At 32.1% G+C, this 16,156-nt stretch overlaps 2 protein-coding genes across 7 annotated transcripts; both read right to left on the reverse strand.

The window, feature by feature from the left end:
• Window positions 1-601: 601 nt before the first annotated feature.
• LOC114168772 (ternary complex factor MIP1 leucine-zipper protein) lies at window positions 602-5,742 on the reverse strand. Of its 4 annotated transcripts, none has more exons than XM_028053705.2 (12): window positions 5,220-5,742; window positions 4,968-5,083; window positions 4,169-4,241; window positions 3,894-3,977; window positions 3,557-3,670; window positions 3,020-3,454; window positions 2,521-2,927; window positions 2,192-2,291; window positions 2,041-2,100; window positions 1,878-1,964; window positions 1,611-1,739; window positions 602-1,285 (listed from the first exon to the last, which is right to left on the reverse strand). In XM_028053705.2, the coding sequence occupies exons 2-12, from the start codon at window positions 5,057-5,059 to the stop codon at window positions 983-985; spliced, it is 1,884 nt and encodes a 627-aa protein (XP_027909506.1). In that variant the 5' UTR covers window positions 5,060-5,083; window positions 5,220-5,742; the 3' UTR covers window positions 602-982. The 4 variants fall into 4 exon arrangements, with proteins under 4 accessions (XP_027909506.1, XP_027909508.1, XP_085524767.1 ...); XM_028053707.2 differs by lacking the exon at window positions 5,220-5,742 and adding an exon at window positions 4,725-4,848; XM_085668641.1 differs by lacking the exon at window positions 5,220-5,742 and adding an exon at window positions 4,725-4,848 and having other exon boundaries at window positions 4,169-4,319.
• A 5,631-nt stretch (window positions 5,743-11,373) lies between these two features.
• LOC114169593 (putative E3 ubiquitin-protein ligase ARI2) lies at window positions 11,374-15,204 on the reverse strand. Of its 3 annotated transcripts, none has more exons than XM_028054826.2 (7): window positions 14,865-15,204; window positions 14,272-14,304; window positions 13,900-14,176; window positions 13,318-13,798; window positions 12,594-13,139; window positions 12,377-12,507; window positions 11,374-11,891 (listed from the first exon to the last, which is right to left on the reverse strand). In XM_028054826.2, the coding sequence occupies exons 1-7, from the start codon at window positions 14,991-14,993 to the stop codon at window positions 11,746-11,748; spliced, it is 1,743 nt and encodes a 580-aa protein (XP_027910627.1). In that variant the 5' UTR covers window positions 14,994-15,204; the 3' UTR covers window positions 11,374-11,745. The 3 variants fall into 3 exon arrangements, with proteins under 3 accessions (XP_027910627.1, XP_027910628.1, XP_085525559.1); XM_028054827.2 differs by having other exon boundaries at window positions 11,374-11,962; XM_085669433.1 differs by lacking the exon at window positions 14,865-15,204 and adding an exon at window positions 14,447-14,627.
• Window positions 15,205-16,156: the final 952 nt, after the last annotated feature.

Genomic DNA, 16,156 nt, shown 5'->3' on the forward strand with positions numbered 1-16,156 from the left:
GTATTAATTCCTCCTCAAAGAAAAATCGGGAAATTATGCTCCTATCCTGATAGCTTAAATTTGTAGGAACAATTGAAATTTAAACTTAAATATATTTAGAATCTCCAATTTAGGCTTAGATCGTTTTTTCACCAAATTTAATATTGAACTTTAGTTCATGTAATTTGAAAAAAATAAAAAAGAAGATAACTTGTTTTATTCTCTGTCCCAAACATATTTCATGGTTTCACTTGGATAATAAATTACAAGTTGTTACTTGATAAACTATTTTGGTTCTACATTCTTGCCATCAAACACTCAAAGGGTTTTAACTACAAGGCATTTGGGTATTGAAATAAAAAAAGTTTTTGTATGTCAAATTATAGAGATTAAAATGATCAATTTTGAATTTGAAGGATCGAAAACAAACTTATCATGAACTTGAATAACTAAAAATGCTTGAGTGTTAAAATTTGAAATTATTTTAGAGTTAATGACTTTCTTTTCACTTATACTCTTGTTATCTTTCATGCTGTTTGACCAAAAGGCAATAAGAATGTGCTTTTATATTGCTGTGCTGGGTGTCAATAATGATTTCTACTGAGCAGACACAGAAAAAGCATCCAGGATTGAAATATCAGACTAAACTGATGTCGAGGAAAAGAATCAAGAATATACATCCATTAATTGAAAAAGAACTATATAGCTGTAGTAAAATACTTAAACCCAAGAAGGACCTTAAGATAGGGAGTTATGAAGCAAAAATTAGTTACATCTTTTGCTTTCTATTTGAAGTACATCTTTCTCAGCTTCGTATTCCCACCTTAGTGTTACCATTCTGAGTTTAATATATTCATAGATATAACGCAGACAACTACTATTCACCTGTTATGTTGTGAAGCAGACAAATTTGCTTCTTGCTCGTTACACCTGTGCTTACCATCAAATGCAAGTTTTGGATATTCTACCCACACACGTACATGAATCCTACCAAGGCATGTCATTACCAAGCTAATTCCTTTGAAATCAAGTAATGGAAAGTGAAGTTATGAGGGGTTAATTCAATATTTTTGAAGCTTGACTTGGATTGAAACTCTTGAATGCTCTTCCTTTGAGAATCGGGTAGATAAGGCTTAATCATCTCCATCAAATCAGATGCTCCTATACCTGAATTTTTTGCAAAGGAATCAACCATCTTTGGAAGAACTACTTTCTGTTCCTTGTTTATGGTGATGGTGGACTGAATGTATTCCTCTTTGGCACATTGTAGCTCTTCAAATACTCTCTTAGGTGTGTACAAACGTACCTGAGAAGGTTGCAACAAGGACCAGGTGAATTTATGAGAAAATGATCGATGAAAGGGTTTCTTTAAAGCAGGAGGCTGTGAAAGCTACATATATGTCAAGTACATAATCCTATGTGCTACATATAACCTTAACCTAAGAAAAAGGCAAGAATTTCAGAAAACTTTCATTAGTTTAAATAATTTATTCTGATCAATCAATGTTTCAATTTGGTAATCTACATCTTTAGATATAGATTTTTCTGTTTCCTTGAGTTAGGTGAATACAACAAAAATTGTTGGTGAAGGTATCCTTTTACTTAAAAGTACAGAAAGACTAGAAGTCTACCGCTGGATCAGAATGGCTTCCTGTGCAAAGAGCAAATAGTAATAAAGGCTCTGGACGATGTATTGCATATCCTTTTCTTGCATCTCTAACCTTTGGTTTTGTCATTGAAGGAAACCACAACCGCAGCCACTAGTAGAAAAAGAAAGGTGCAATACTGAGATAAGAAAAGCATACGAACGATAGTATTTAATCTATGCTAAACTCGTTTGTTTGTTGTGTAAAATGAAATTTGCAATCTGCTTTGAAGTTTCTGGAAATCAGATTTACCTGTCCTGGGCGAGGCATTCTGCATCCCAGAATGAAGTTCTGTATCTGGTCTACGCTTATAGTATGTCCCCCAATGTTATACGCAGCCTGAAATATCCTAGCTTATTTTAGTAGATGTCACATACCAGTCAATTCAATGGAGTTTTCTGAACGAGAAACTTACCTTCAGTACTGAAGACATTCTCTTAACATTGTTTGCTGAAATTCCATAGACTAACAAGGCCTGTGGAGGAAAGAGAGGAGGAGGATAATGGTTCACTGATTTGGAGCAATAACATGCACAAGATAAAAAAGAATTAAGAGATAATTTTTACATGCATTGCTAAGGAATTGTGCACATTAATCCAAAAGGAAAGCTTTTCTTCATGCCTCATATTTCTAGGATTAACATCTTCCAGCCGAGAAACAAGTGACCTGCAAGAAACTAGGATATGAAGTAGTTCTTCCAGACAAAAGAAATCATCTAACCAAACTTGCATACCACACACATCTTGGACCATTGTACCACAGTTGATAACTTCAATTTTCAAGGTAAAAAATGCAATATGTAGCTTCACATCCAACTAATAGATTATTTAGAAAAGAAACTTTGAAACTGAATAAAATATGATAAAAAAGCATTATGCACTATAAGATGGCTCACCTAAATCTCCGTAGCATGTATTCAATTTCTTTTAATTTCTGATTATCAGTGCATAATTTCTGTATCCTTGTCATTGAGCAATAAGGTTCACTAAATTCTTTGCACCCTCTGACATGGAAAGGGTTAGTGGAGTTTAGATTGAAGGATGAGTGTTTCTTCCATTGTGATCCCCACTTACTACCCTGGCTCTGTGAAGATAACTCGTTACCACAAGATGAGTATGAAATAGGGGATGAAGCATTTTTGTGACCAAGAGAAGGTGGTTCTGTAAGTTCACAATATATAGCTGATATGCACTTAATCATCTCCTCAGAAAGCCAATTGGGTGTTTCTGGAACGTAATCAACATAGCTACTCCCAAGATGCTCAGCCAGACTTGTTGAACTGAATTTAGCAAACTGAGTTTGCTGTTGAAATAAAATTTGGAAGCCGGATATTAGAGAAGGCTGCATAACAAATAAAAGGATATAACCAGTTTACTGATTTTCATTACACTTACCTCCAACATGGATAATGGCAGAGAATGGTAAGAGTCAACTACAGCTTTGGTTTCAATGTTCCCAGGAGAAGCTTCAATTGAGCATACTGTTCGTTGAGATAGTGCAGAGTGACACCGATGAATACTAGAGTCTAAAACATTTTCTGATTCTAACTGGTTATTGCATTCCTTAAGGCGAAAGCCAACTGAATTTCTGGGGGAAATGGCATTACTACAGTCCACAACTGAAATTTCTTTGTCAGAAATAGCATCATTGCTGGGAACTGCAGATTTTACTTGATTAGTGTCTGAAGCTAATTCCAATCTTCTCTCCTTAGGTGATAAAGACGAAATTTGTTGATCAAATCTTTTCCGATACAAAGAGAGTAGGTATTGTTCCAAATAAACAACTTCTAATTCTAATATTCCAATTTCCTGAATCAGTTCCTTTGCAGCCTAAAATTACATAAGAGATGTATATAATGGATAGTCAGAAAGAAGCAAGATCCAAAAATTTCAACTGAGAAAGAAAAAACTGTACTTGTATGTAACTTTTACCTTGGGTATTGAATTTTCTATTGCAGCATCCTGTGAAAAAGGCAGATAACGTGCTTTCTCTAATGCGCGCCTTATCACAAATTGTTGCTGTAATCGTTTCTGAAGCTGTAGAATCTTCAGAGATATAAAAACTATATCAACCAAATGCAAATAAATATAATGAATACTACATTATTTGGCTCCAGGTTTATTATCTAAGCCATGAATAACAAGGACAATCCCAATCATTGCCTACAATACTACCCTCCTTGGCATGACTATGAATACCTGTTACTGTTACTGTTACTACAAATGTCTCCGCAAAAAGGACAACTTAATTATCAGTCAAGATTTTTACCTCTTGAGTCAAAGAGCTTTGAAGATCAATATTATTGTATTGCCTCGTCTTGGATTCAATGTTGTGCTTTAGTTTCCCCAGTTCCTTTTTGTGATATAAAAGAAAGAGAAAATTACTAAGAGTTATAAGTATTAGCTTCTATGTGCTGAAAATCATTCTTCTATAAGAATAATGCTAAAACATGCGCTAATAAAGGAATGGAAAATGCTCTCTATATAATGCTCAAAAATATGCATCAAGAAGGTAAAGGTGGTGTGAGAGAAAGGGAGAGATACCACTTCAGGACGATAAGAAGCTTCACTGATGTTCTCTAATCCATCTGCCATGACTCTTCTTTTCATTGGGTCACTGCCAAACAGTAAACAAAAATGTCAAGATAGGGTGCAGAGAACACGACATCATTACAGTTAACATGATCCTGTTAGCCTGCAAAACCAATGAAAAAAGCTTCGTCATAAGACCTGTTTTGGCAAGTAGGTGAAACAAATACCAGGTTGAACCTTAGTTTTTTAAAATACTTACTCCCCGAGACTCAAATATTAGAAAAAAGAAGGTAACGATGGACATAAAAACAAACAAATTTCAATCCCTTCAATCTTACTTAAAGCTTCTATTTCAGAATTACCCTTATCTTTAAATCTAAGCATCATTCTCAATAAAATCAATTGAGGGAAATTTAGGAAATATACCTCTTTATTGTATATAAACAAGAAAATTAAATGAAGTTTAGTGTGAAAATAGTTAAATTTGCTTTATGTAATGGAGTCCATTGGGAATATTAACTCTTGGGTTAATTTACCTTTACGATCTTGCGAAACAGAGTAAGATTACCTATATTTAATAGCATAAATCTGAAGATGCCAAAGTTCTGGATAACTTGAAGAACCATTATTTGGTTAAAAAATGAATGTATTGAAGAAGAAGAAGAAGAAGATGTGTGCCGCTGCAAGTCGCTCTTCAATTTATTTGGTTTAGAAAGACAAAAGTTGGTGAAATGAGAAAGTGACAACAAATACTGAAAAGAGAAAGAAGAGAAAATGTCGAAAGTAGGAAACGGATTGTGTCTGCAAAAACCTGTTGGAGCGCTTGTGACTTGAAATTGAAACAGTTGGGTCCATGAGCATGAATTGCTTGAGAACAGAATCGCGCCACTCTATTCCATGCATGTTAGTGTCAGATTGGCTTAAACACTGTCAATGAATGCACCAAAAACCATTAATGCCACAAACACAAGGACCAGATATTGACAAAGTTTCATAAATGCGACTTAGTCAAAATGGGAAGATACATCCAAAATACATTAATTTAAAGCATAGCTGCGCTTACAAGCAGCAGAATCTCCTCTCTGATGGAATGCGACTTCTCGCCCAGTGAACCTTTTTGAAAGCTGAATCGATTTGGTGGTTCAAAATCCAAACGGGCTCACAGTTATATCTGTTTCAATTCCAAAAACATATTCTTTTTTTCATATATACGTCTGGTAAATGTTATTCAACCACTATGGTACGATACAAGAAGAGTATACTTGTGTTGTACTGCTGTTGACAAAACAATCTATGAAGAACATAAGACCACCTTTTTTTTATTTTTTGACTAACTAACCCACCCCTTTTTGATAAAGTTGTTGTGGTTTTTGCATTTCATTAAAAGAAGAAAAATCAAGTCATAGCTTTTGTAGAATGTATTCCAAAGTAAAACTTAGGGATTACAAAAGAATGATATGACAAGAAACATGGAGGCAAACTGAGATATGTGTATTGCAGAATATGCAATCAACAATGATTCAAACACATTGCATGCATGTCAAAAGGCACTCCAACTTTGTGAAGCTTTTGTGCTGGTTGGCTTTATGCACTGCATTAAAAGAATCACATAAGTTTAGTTTTTTCCTTTATCTTATACCAGTGTCTAAAAGCTGAGACCTTCACCATTTAGAATGGAGCATAGTGACAAAAACACAGACCGTGATTAAGATGGCAGTTTGTTGGACAATGGACTTACATAATGCATCACCGCACAGTTCCATCCACTCGTGCACTTGGTCTCTTTTCTATGCCATTCCAAGGCCAAACTCACATGTGATACATCTCACAAATCATTTACCATCATTTGGTTTAAATGGTAAAAATTTGGTGTTCTTGAAGTTTGATCAACTCATCTTAATTTTCTTCTTTATCCTTATACTTCATTAAACAAATTGTTTATAGTGAAACATGACCCCTAATTGTTTATACTAAACTAAGACAAATTTTACCTACTAATTAGACAACCTGCCACTATCCTCCTATTACAATGAGAGGTGAAACCAACTGGTAATTACTTCACTACCTAATCTTGAAAGTGTTTAGTATAATTATTGGTGGCATCCAAACTGGTCTGAAGAATTATAATGTAGGGTTAAATAGGTTTATATTCCTTAAATTTGAACAGAAAATTGGAATTCGTCAATGTCCCAAACTTTGATACATTTTGTTTCTCAAACTTTAAAAATGAATGAATGTAGTCTACTTAACCTAACGGCGTTAAACTTTTTTAGGTGTTAAACCGTGTTTCAGGTTGACATTTGAGCTACACAAGCCTAAAACACCATTTGATGTCAAAAGAATTTATCTTAATTGAATTAGGAAGACTATATTTATTCATTTTTAAAATTTGGAACCAAACTGTATGCAAGTTTAGAAAGAAACAAATTTCAATTTTGCCTTTTAAAGAAGTAAAATCATATTTAACCTTATAATGATGTAATATAAACAAGAATTAAATGGACATGCTTAATTACTAAATTATAGAAGTTTGAACATGGTGTTACACAATTTACAGATAAATTTGAGGTTGCAGAAATGTGATAATTTTGATGGCACGTATTTAGAGTGATACCCTTGATGACCCCTCCACTAGGCGATGCTACCAACGCCAGGGAAGGTTGAAGAAGAAAACACAGTGAGTTTGGTGACTTGGAATAAAAAGGAAAACGCACTTATAGAAAAGCAGCCTCAAAAGGGCTGAAAGTTTATTGTCAAAGGAAGAAGCAGAGCATGTTTTTTAATATGAGGTGACTGGTTTTGGTGGGCTGTCTTTTGTCTAATTTCATGGAGAAACTTGGATACAACCAATTTTTGCATTGTCAATGACTTTGGTGGGAAAAAGTGCCATGCCTTTTCTCATTGGAGAGGGTGCTATACACGTATGGAAGAACAGCATTAAATAATGTCTCTATATATGTAGTTACAATAATGGTAGAGATATTTGCATGCCTCAATAGTTAATACTATGTACACATATTTTACATTAGACAGAATAATGAACTTTGATGAACAATACCTTCTTTTTCCATCTTTTGACCACAACTTGAAAGATGGAAAGAAGTTTTACAAGTTGACAATACAACATGTCCTCCTTCTCTTTTTATTTTAGTTTAACTTTTTTCATTTGTATATGATACCGTAAGAGTTAAAAATTTAAATATAAATCTAAGTTTCACATGTAAAAATATAAAACAGAATCTATATAAGGATAAAGACTCGTAAACTCATTATTTTAAATTTTTGAATTAGAGGTGATATCAATTCTTTATGTATAAATTGAGTTTATTTCCTTTTGTGTTATGTCTCCTTCCTCGAAAGATTTATCAGTAAATTTTGCTTACAATGTCCAATTCTTTATATGAAGCAAATATATCATGTATTGTTGGAAAGATATGAAGTACATGTTCATATTGTCCATTTTTTGTGTTGTGAAATTACACCGTTTGTATTGTTCAGTATGATTTTCTTTTTAGATTTTCTGTATCAGTGAGGAAAAGGTGGCTGAAATATAACACTAGAGGGATAAAAAAAAAAGTTTATTTGAGACTATTTGACGATTATTTGATAACTCTTGTAAAAGTAAAATAATTTTAACAAAAATTAACTCTTATAAATATAGAAGAAAAAAAGAGTGAATATCAATGAAAAATGATGTCAAATGGTAATATAAAGAATGTGATATCAAAATATCTGAATAAAAAAGGCTGAAAAAAATGTAAAAAGCAAATCAAAATGTTTTTAGCACAGATATTTGTGATTGAATAAAAATAAAATAAAACCTTTTATACTATAAATGCATGTGTGATTTTTTTATTTTTCTTGAACCCCAATGAGCAAAGGTAAAAATAAAAAATCTGTTCTGGTTTATTAATTCCATTTGTTCTGTTTTGGCTCTTGCAACTCTTCCAGACTCTGACTCACTTTTTGATATTTCACTGTTTTTTTTTATTTTGTAGTTTGACTTGTGGCTTGGTTAAACCTGCAGAACCAAAACCCTTCTATTCTATTTCCCTGTCTTGGGAGTCTCCAATCTCAGTTTCTGACTCCAATCAAAACAACAATATTTGTTAATTACTTAATTAATTAGAAAAATTAACTTGTCTTATTCAGCAAAACATTACACTGTCAAATTTTCAATGGAAACTGACAGACATACTTGTGACATGTATAATAAATGTTACACCAATAAACAATATCAGTTCAGCAGCGTTTTTCAATGATCCAGAACGAACCAAAATTCTACTAATTTCAAGACCTCAGAAATAGTGAAAACTTTACCTGTTAATGTGTCATGAGATAAGACACAAGCAACTTGTTAGTACATAAAATCTAGAGAACATCATTTTTTTCCTGTTGTTGAATTTCAGATGAAAACTTTGCTTTAAATTTTCATAATATATATATATATATATATACAAAATTTTCATCGGTAAAATATTATATTAAATATGTTTTTTTGTCTTGAACCGTAGTAAAAGTAAAAATTAGTCCTTTTTTTAATTTTGAATTAATTTAATCTTTCATCTCTCGAAATATATAGATTTGATTCTTTTAATTAAATTTTAAAATTTTTTTAAATTTATTTAAGGTTTCAAACATGTTCTCAGCTAACACAGAAGAAGAAATATGTCTAATGGTATAAATAACTCGAATGTTATTATCAAATGTGTTTTAAAACATCAAATAAATCTAACAAAATCTAGTTAAAATAGACTAAATTTACATATTTCTAAAATCACAAATTAAATTGGATCAAAATTTCAAAATGAACCGATTCAAATTTTTAATAAAATTAGGAACAAAAATATATTTAATCCTACCAAATATTTCAAAGACACCAATTAACTATTGGTTAATATAATTCATTGAAAAATTTTAATTACATAAAGTAAACGGTATTCCTCATATTTTATTTGTCTACTTTCGAATAAAAATCATATTCATATAATCACTTGTTCATTTAAAGTTTTTAAATAATGTTGGGTGTTTTACTTGTGGCTTTATTCTTTTGTAATTCTCAAATATTTTGATACACTTACCATGAGAAAGAAAAAGATATATAAAAAAAGTTAAAAATAATTTTAAGATAATCACCAATATGTGAACAACCTACTAAAATGGACAATTAACAAGAAAAAAAATTAAAAATAGCAAATACTTTTCTCATCAAGTTCAAAAATTTGGTGGAAGGTGAGGAACAACATAGGAAAATGTAAAATTTATGATGAGTACTGGCACAGAGATCAATATGAAAATTGATTGAAGAATCATTTATTAGGGTTTGTGTTTAAATCCATGAATTAATGAGTGAGAGATGATGCAGCATTAATGGTAGTACAAGGAACCAATGCATGCATATTGGGGTTGCCACCATTTTATAGTGTTGTCAGAAGCTAACGAAGTTTCTTATTTCAACAAAACAAAGAAAACAGAATCTTAGCGTTGAGATTGATGAGACAGTAATATGTTCGGCATCAATTTTGTTCTCACTACTATCTCATACTCTGTTTTTTATAATACTTTATTTTCAGTCAAAGGAAACTATTTATTCTTTTTTTTTTCTTATTTTAATGTATGTTTATGTGTTATAAGATTTGCAGCAAGGTCATTGGGCTGGCCCAAGTCCATCAGGAATAAATTGGAATGCAAACAGTTTCTTCCTGCATCTCAATAACTTTCTTCTTGCACCTTCATATAATTTTTTTCTTTTTTCAGTTTGCACCAGAGTTAAAAAATAACTTTTGAATTTTATAATATAGAAGTTAAAAATAATTTTTACATTGTACACTTCAAAAACTATTTTTTCTATTAAGAAAAAAGACTTTTATATTCTACAATCCGAAAGCTAAAAATGACTTCCAAATTATACATTTCGGAAGTCAAAAATAATTTTCCAAAATTATGCCATCTAAAAGTCATTTTCTTTTTTATTTTTTAGTTTTGTAACAAAAAAAATTCTGAATTATACCATTTAGAAGTCATTTTTTATTTCTAAATTGCACAATTAAAAGAAGATAAAAGGTTATATGAGGGTGCAAGAAGAAACTTATAGGGAAGAAACTGCCATGAATACTTATGGCAGCTCTTGCTAGTGCCTTTTCCATTGTCCATGCCGACGACTTATTATGGGCAACAAAATGATGGTTTTTCCCCATTAATTGTTAAATTTAAGAAAATTTAAAAATTTAAATAAGTTTCTAAGATTTCACTTTAAATTCACAAAGTTAATCAATTTTTTTCATTCAAATAGTAATAATAATCTGTGTTTAGACGTTAAAATAGAAGAATAATTGAATACTTTTAAAGATTACATAAATTGCGATTTGATAAGATCACTTTAATGGCATAAATTATAATCGTTGACTGTCAGGTCCTTCGTAGACTTATTTGTCTGCCAACATACTATTTTCATTGACTTCTTTCTACCCATGGGCTTTATGTCCCTTTTTAGAAAGGCAAAAAAAAAGTATACAAATTTATATCCGGAGAAATCTTATAAGGATAACTTGAGAAAAAAAATTAACATTATTATGAGTTATTTTTTATTAACTTCTAAAAAACGATTTTTAATTAATTGATATAGTATTTTTAATTTATCGAGAAGTTTATTTCATTTTTTATTTTATTTCTTCCTCTCCTAAAAATGTGTATGAAGAAGGAATTCTCTTTTAACATATCCTTGAGCTCAAACAAAAGTATATTTCTTCCGATTAATAAAATTATTGAATCACGAAAGTGATGGAAAATTAATCTTTATGCGAACATGTATCAAGTAACTAAGAGTCCAAATTCTTTATTGATATATGCTAAACATTAAAAATACATTAAATTGACATTTTAAATATCTTTTTAATATATTTTAAGACATTAAAATTAGTGATAATCAGTGTATCATGGAGATACAATAGAGAAACAATAAAAAAAATCCAGAGAATTCAAATTCAGTAGCTAACTTCTCGCCATTTGACAAGAAGCTACTAATACAAAATATACGTACATAAGTGCAAAAACGATTTCAGTTTAAATGGTGAAGAAAATTTGTTTTCTGGTCCACTTCCCTAGTGCAAAATAAACTGTTTTGCTTTGAGAATTAGTAAAACATGAGGGTTTTGGAAAAAACTAAAAACTAGAGCATCGACATTAATAGAAGTATAGTGTTTGAAAGGTGAAAAAAGTAAAACAATAAAAATGAGTGAAGTTACCTCCACCTATGATTTGATAAGATAGGAATAAAAGGAACCTAGAAAATGTCCTGAAAGGTGTTTGCTAGAAACGCAGGTAGCCATTTACATAAAACTACTAGCAAATAAATGCCCCAAGGCTATCTATATACAGCGCTAGAATTTCAGACAGAAAGATAGAGATGGCGTCGGAATAATAAACTTTAGAAACATATATCTGAGTAGAGTAGAGAGAGAGAGAGAGAGACATGGGTGAAAGCGAATGGGGTGAGAAATCCAAAAAGATTAATTCCTTCCAAAAGCAGCAAAGCAATTTATGTTAGACCTGTACGCCTGTACGTATATAAGGTGTGTCCTTCTTCAAAGTCAATTTCTGTCTACAAACTCTGCTGGCAAGTTTAGATCAAAAAAACCACCTCCAAGACCATCTTTTCTAGCACGTTTACGAGAAGAGCATCCATTATCATCTGAACTCCCTGATCCGGAAGCCCGATCAAGTTCAGCAGTTACACCTACGCTTGCAGCATATATACAATAATCCTTTTCACTCAGTAACATTTCTGATGGCATCCACAAAGTCAAACTGAAGAAAACATACGTAAGAACATTCATAACATAATTAAATAAGAAACCTCCAAAATTAAATTTAAAAATTCTCACTGCATTTCCATGTTGCTAAATAACAATAAACAAAACAAGATCTACAATAAGCACCCTTCAACATGATTATGTATGTATCGCTCGTCTACAAATTTAACACTTTTTGAAAAAAGATTATAGCAAAGTCTATCAAAACCATGACCAGAGGATAGCATGCATCAAATCCACAGCAATGACTACTAGTATAATTTAATGCACAATAAAGAAATTAAAAAAGAGGCAAAATAACAAAATTTCTCTTTGGATCATTATGAGAGGCGGTAACACAAAGTGACAATGATAACGTCATCAAAAGGGTCCGGTTAATTATTCAAACAGAACCGACACGGGCACTTACCAGTATTTACTTTGTTGTTCCAGCAAACTGAAAGTTCTGAAGCCCTCTCGATGCCCTTTGACTTGTATGGTGCGATACTGTGAATGCCAAGATGGAGAGAACCCAATAAATCATTCTCGATGCACTCATACCTGCAGCAAATATCAGAATTTGCAATTATCAAAATGTCAAAACTAAGAAATGCACCACAACCTTATTTATTAAAGCGGACACTCACATTTTTTGACAAAGTTTATCAATAATTGTTGATAGGTTGAGAATCTGCATTCTTATCTCCACAACCTTATCATCTGAAAAGGTTTCAAAAGGCTCCTCCAAAATTTTAGAGAGCTTTTCAACATTTGCCTCGAGTTGCTGCTGTTGATCCTCAAATAAGTTCTGTTTTATTTCCCTTTGAGCTTCTGTCATTTCTTCCTTAAAAAGCTCATCTCCAAACATATAAAATGCAAAAGCATAGGAATAGGATAGGACTCTCCTAGATCTGAAAAGTCTGGAGAGACCATTATTTACCCAACTATAATCTCTGAGTGTAGAATCTTTTTCTTCTGATATGGCAATCTTCCCTTGTATAGTTTCTTTCAGTTTGCTTTCAATCTTAAAGGAGTCTGTGTGAGCTTTATATCGGTTATGATAATGCATATACCGATATAGATCCCTCTTTGCACGTTCTGCCGTTTTTTCTTGCTCTTTGTAGCGACCACAACTATGACCAGCTATACTTGACCAAGTATGCTCTCTGCCAGTAGCTCCACCGCACAACCAACTGCATCAAAAGGGGTGAATTATTACTAAAAAGATAAGTAAAATGTCAACACAGTGTAAGAGGTGGCTTCAACTTCTGATCCGTAGTACTACTGTGTTTAATTGACTGATATTTTGCAGCCAAAAAGATTAATTATTAAAAAGAATATGCTAATGCAGGAAGGAGGAGGAAAACTCACCAAAATGCTTGACCACAGATACAGCTAACCAAGTTACAACCACCATTCTTCTCCACTGGTTTGTGACACTTTGGGCATGGTTTTGTATGAACGGTTATCCAATTAACAGTTTCTGACTCATCTCGACACTTCTTAGCCCAAAGCTCCCACATCAGGCATGAACAAGGTGAGTGTGCTTCTGACAAGCACCTAAAACAAAACTGTAAACCACATGAACATTCTACCTCACACAATTCATCATCCTCAACCCGTATTGCATTCCCACAATGAGGTGTACTGGGACACCATTTAACTCTTTTATTGTCTTCAATGTAAGATTCAAGAAGAAAGCGTTCATATTTCTCTGCCATATCAGGGTGCTTTCTACTGAGTAAAGTTCTAACCACAGCTTCATCACATATGGAATTGCACTTGTGTTGCATGCATCTAATACGTTTACTTTGACCCTCATTTATTTTGACAATAAAATGCTCAATCCAACCTGTAAAATGTAAACAAATACAAAACACGCTCATAAATGAAGTTTGCATAATTTCCAATTGTTCAAAACCATAGGTTATGAATAACGAAACAAATACTCACAGGAGTTGCAAAAGCAATGGCTACAATCCATTCTTGTTGTTTCGACCCTAGCAACATCCTCCATGCAGATGTAGCACATTACTGTAGAAGGAAGGGATGAGTCAGAGTCGGGATGTTCATCCACAGTAACACCAGCCTCGCCAAAGAGAAATGCTTTCCCCTTGTCTACATATACTGCAAACAACTTCTCCACATCCCAACGATGATAAATTAGCAGTGTACGAGCGTGTTGCTCTCTTACCGATAGCATCTCCATTACTCTGCGCAAATCCTCCTTCTGCAAAAATATGCATACCGATCTCAGTAAAAGGTTGAAAATATAATTTATCCAAATAAAACACACAAAGACATAATTTTCCCCACTCATGTTACCTGTGCAACTAAAAGTGATTCCTTTGTAATCACCTGCAAATATCAAAGGAGTTCATCAGATTACAGTAAACTTGAGAAAAGAACAATATAGTCCAGTTTTCACCCCATACCCAAAAATTAAAAAACAACAACAATAATAATAATATTAATAATAATAATAATAGAATCACATAACCTCACGTAATCTCTGAGACTGAGATGCCAGTCATAAAGAATCCCTTCAAATTCCAACCACAAATTTAACACCCACAAATGAATTCAATAAAGTCCAGAGGTTCATTCATGTTACGCAGTACAACTGTGCAACAAAATTCAAAACAGTTCTGAAAGCCTCAACCTTCAACAGACCCATATAAATACAAAACCCAAGATAATGCACCTTAACATGATAACAATCATCACAAACCAATACATGAAAAGAAAAAAAGTTACATACATACACAAACACTCCATACACAAATAAACAAACACAAACAACGTAAAATCATCGTAAAATCATCAAGACGAAATCCCAATAGGTGAGGGTTTTTGAGGGAAGAAAAAAATAAATTGGGATTATCCCAAAAACGATATATCCTATCGGAAGGGAATACCTTAGTTGTGGGACCCTTGGAAGAGAGCAACGCGTAATCCTCGTCGTTTTCGTAGGCCTCGACAGAGTCATCTTGATCGGAGTCGTAATGGTAATCCTCGTCGCTGCTCGCGTAATCTTCCATCTCCATCACCCCACCCCCAAAACGATTGAATGCCTATTCAATTTCAATTGATGAAACAAACAATTATCGCACAATTAGGGATTCGATATTCGATCGAATCCGGTGATCGGAAAATCAATAACTGAAATTCCGACGAGATGGCCGGCAAGACAGGGCGCAGCCACTCACCCAGACGCACACAAAGAGAGAGAAACAACCTTTTCTTCTTCCTTTTGCAGTTTTTCGCACACCCTTTTCCTTTATATAAATTACAAAATTTATATTATTATTATTCATTTGCTATATAAATATGGTTGATTGATTTAATCTTCCGTAAATATTGTCACTATAGATATTACTATTATTTTTTAATTTCTGAAAATCTTATACTCTTAAAAATATCCCACATTTAGTTTTCATTTTATTTATTTTATTCAGTTTTTTTAATTAATTATACATTTTATTTTATTTATTTTAGATGTGAAATTTCTCCAAACTTAATGCATTATAGTAATAATTATTTAAACTGTATTTCAAATATAACTCGATAGGACAGTGAAATGATGATAATTATATTCAATAATAAAACAATAGTTCACTGTCTTCACTTTTTCAAGTCCAACTTCATTGGTCATCCCAGATTTTTGCTTTAATTTTTAATAAAATGAAGAAAAAAAAAGTATTCTTTTTTCTACTTTCTTTTCTAATTATTGTCAGTTATAGATTACATTCAGTTTTCCTCTATTTCCTGAAATAGAATTTCACATTTGTGAGAAAAATTGTTTTTTCATGACGTATTATTTTCGTTGAGCTACCAAAAATATATATTTTCTGACGTAATCTTGGGAAATTTTGAGACTCTCATACTTGGTTATATTTCCATACGACTATTTTTTTTTAAATAAATATTGTTAACACAAGTAGTTTTAAATTTCAAATTAATTTACTCTTGAGTAAGTAAATTGTTATGCCATGACTAGCTAAATGAGACATGATGTATTTTATTATTAAGATACTTACATAGTGTTTTTTTTATATTTCACTATTTTTTGTAATCATAAAAAGTAAAAAAATTATAAAAGCTATATTCTTAAAAAATAATTATTAAAAAATATATACAGATTTTATAGGATAATATAAGTAATAAAATCTGTTAAATGTGTTAAAAAACGGTTACCGAAAAATTATCA

Source organism: Vigna unguiculata, chromosome 11 (genome assembly GCF_037176805.1).
Source record: "Vigna unguiculata cultivar grain cowpea cultivar isolate G323 ecotype 2 chromosome 11, ASM3717680v1, whole genome shotgun sequence".
NCBI lineage: Eukaryota > Viridiplantae > Streptophyta > Magnoliopsida > Fabales > Fabaceae > Vigna > Vigna unguiculata.

Bases quoted from the DNA above. Each gene is read 5' to 3' on its own strand.
- LOC114169593 (XM_028054826.2), bottom strand. From the start codon at position 14,993: ATGGAGATGGAAGATTACGCGAGCAGCGACGAGGATTACCATTACGAC. The intron at 14,177-14,271 runs GTAACATGAGTG...ATATTTTTGCAG, and splicing joins AATCACTTTTAGTTGCACAG to AAGGAGGATTTGCGCAGAGT. The intron at 11,892-12,376 runs GTAAGTGCCCGT...CTGCAAGCGTAG, and splicing joins GAACAACAAAGTAAATACTG to GTGTAACTGCTGAACTTGAT.
- LOC114168772 (XM_028053705.2), bottom strand. From the start codon at position 5,059: ATGCATGGAATAGAGTGGCGCGATTCTGTTCTCAAGCAATTCATGCTC. The intron at 3,455-3,556 runs GTAAAAGTTACA...ATGTAATTTTAG, and splicing joins TAGAAAATTCAATACCCAAG to GCTGCAAAGGAACTGATTCA. The intron at 1,740-1,877 runs GTAAATCTGATT...TTTTTCTACTAG, and splicing joins GAATGCCTCGCCCAGGACAG to TGGCTGCGGTTGTGGTTTCC.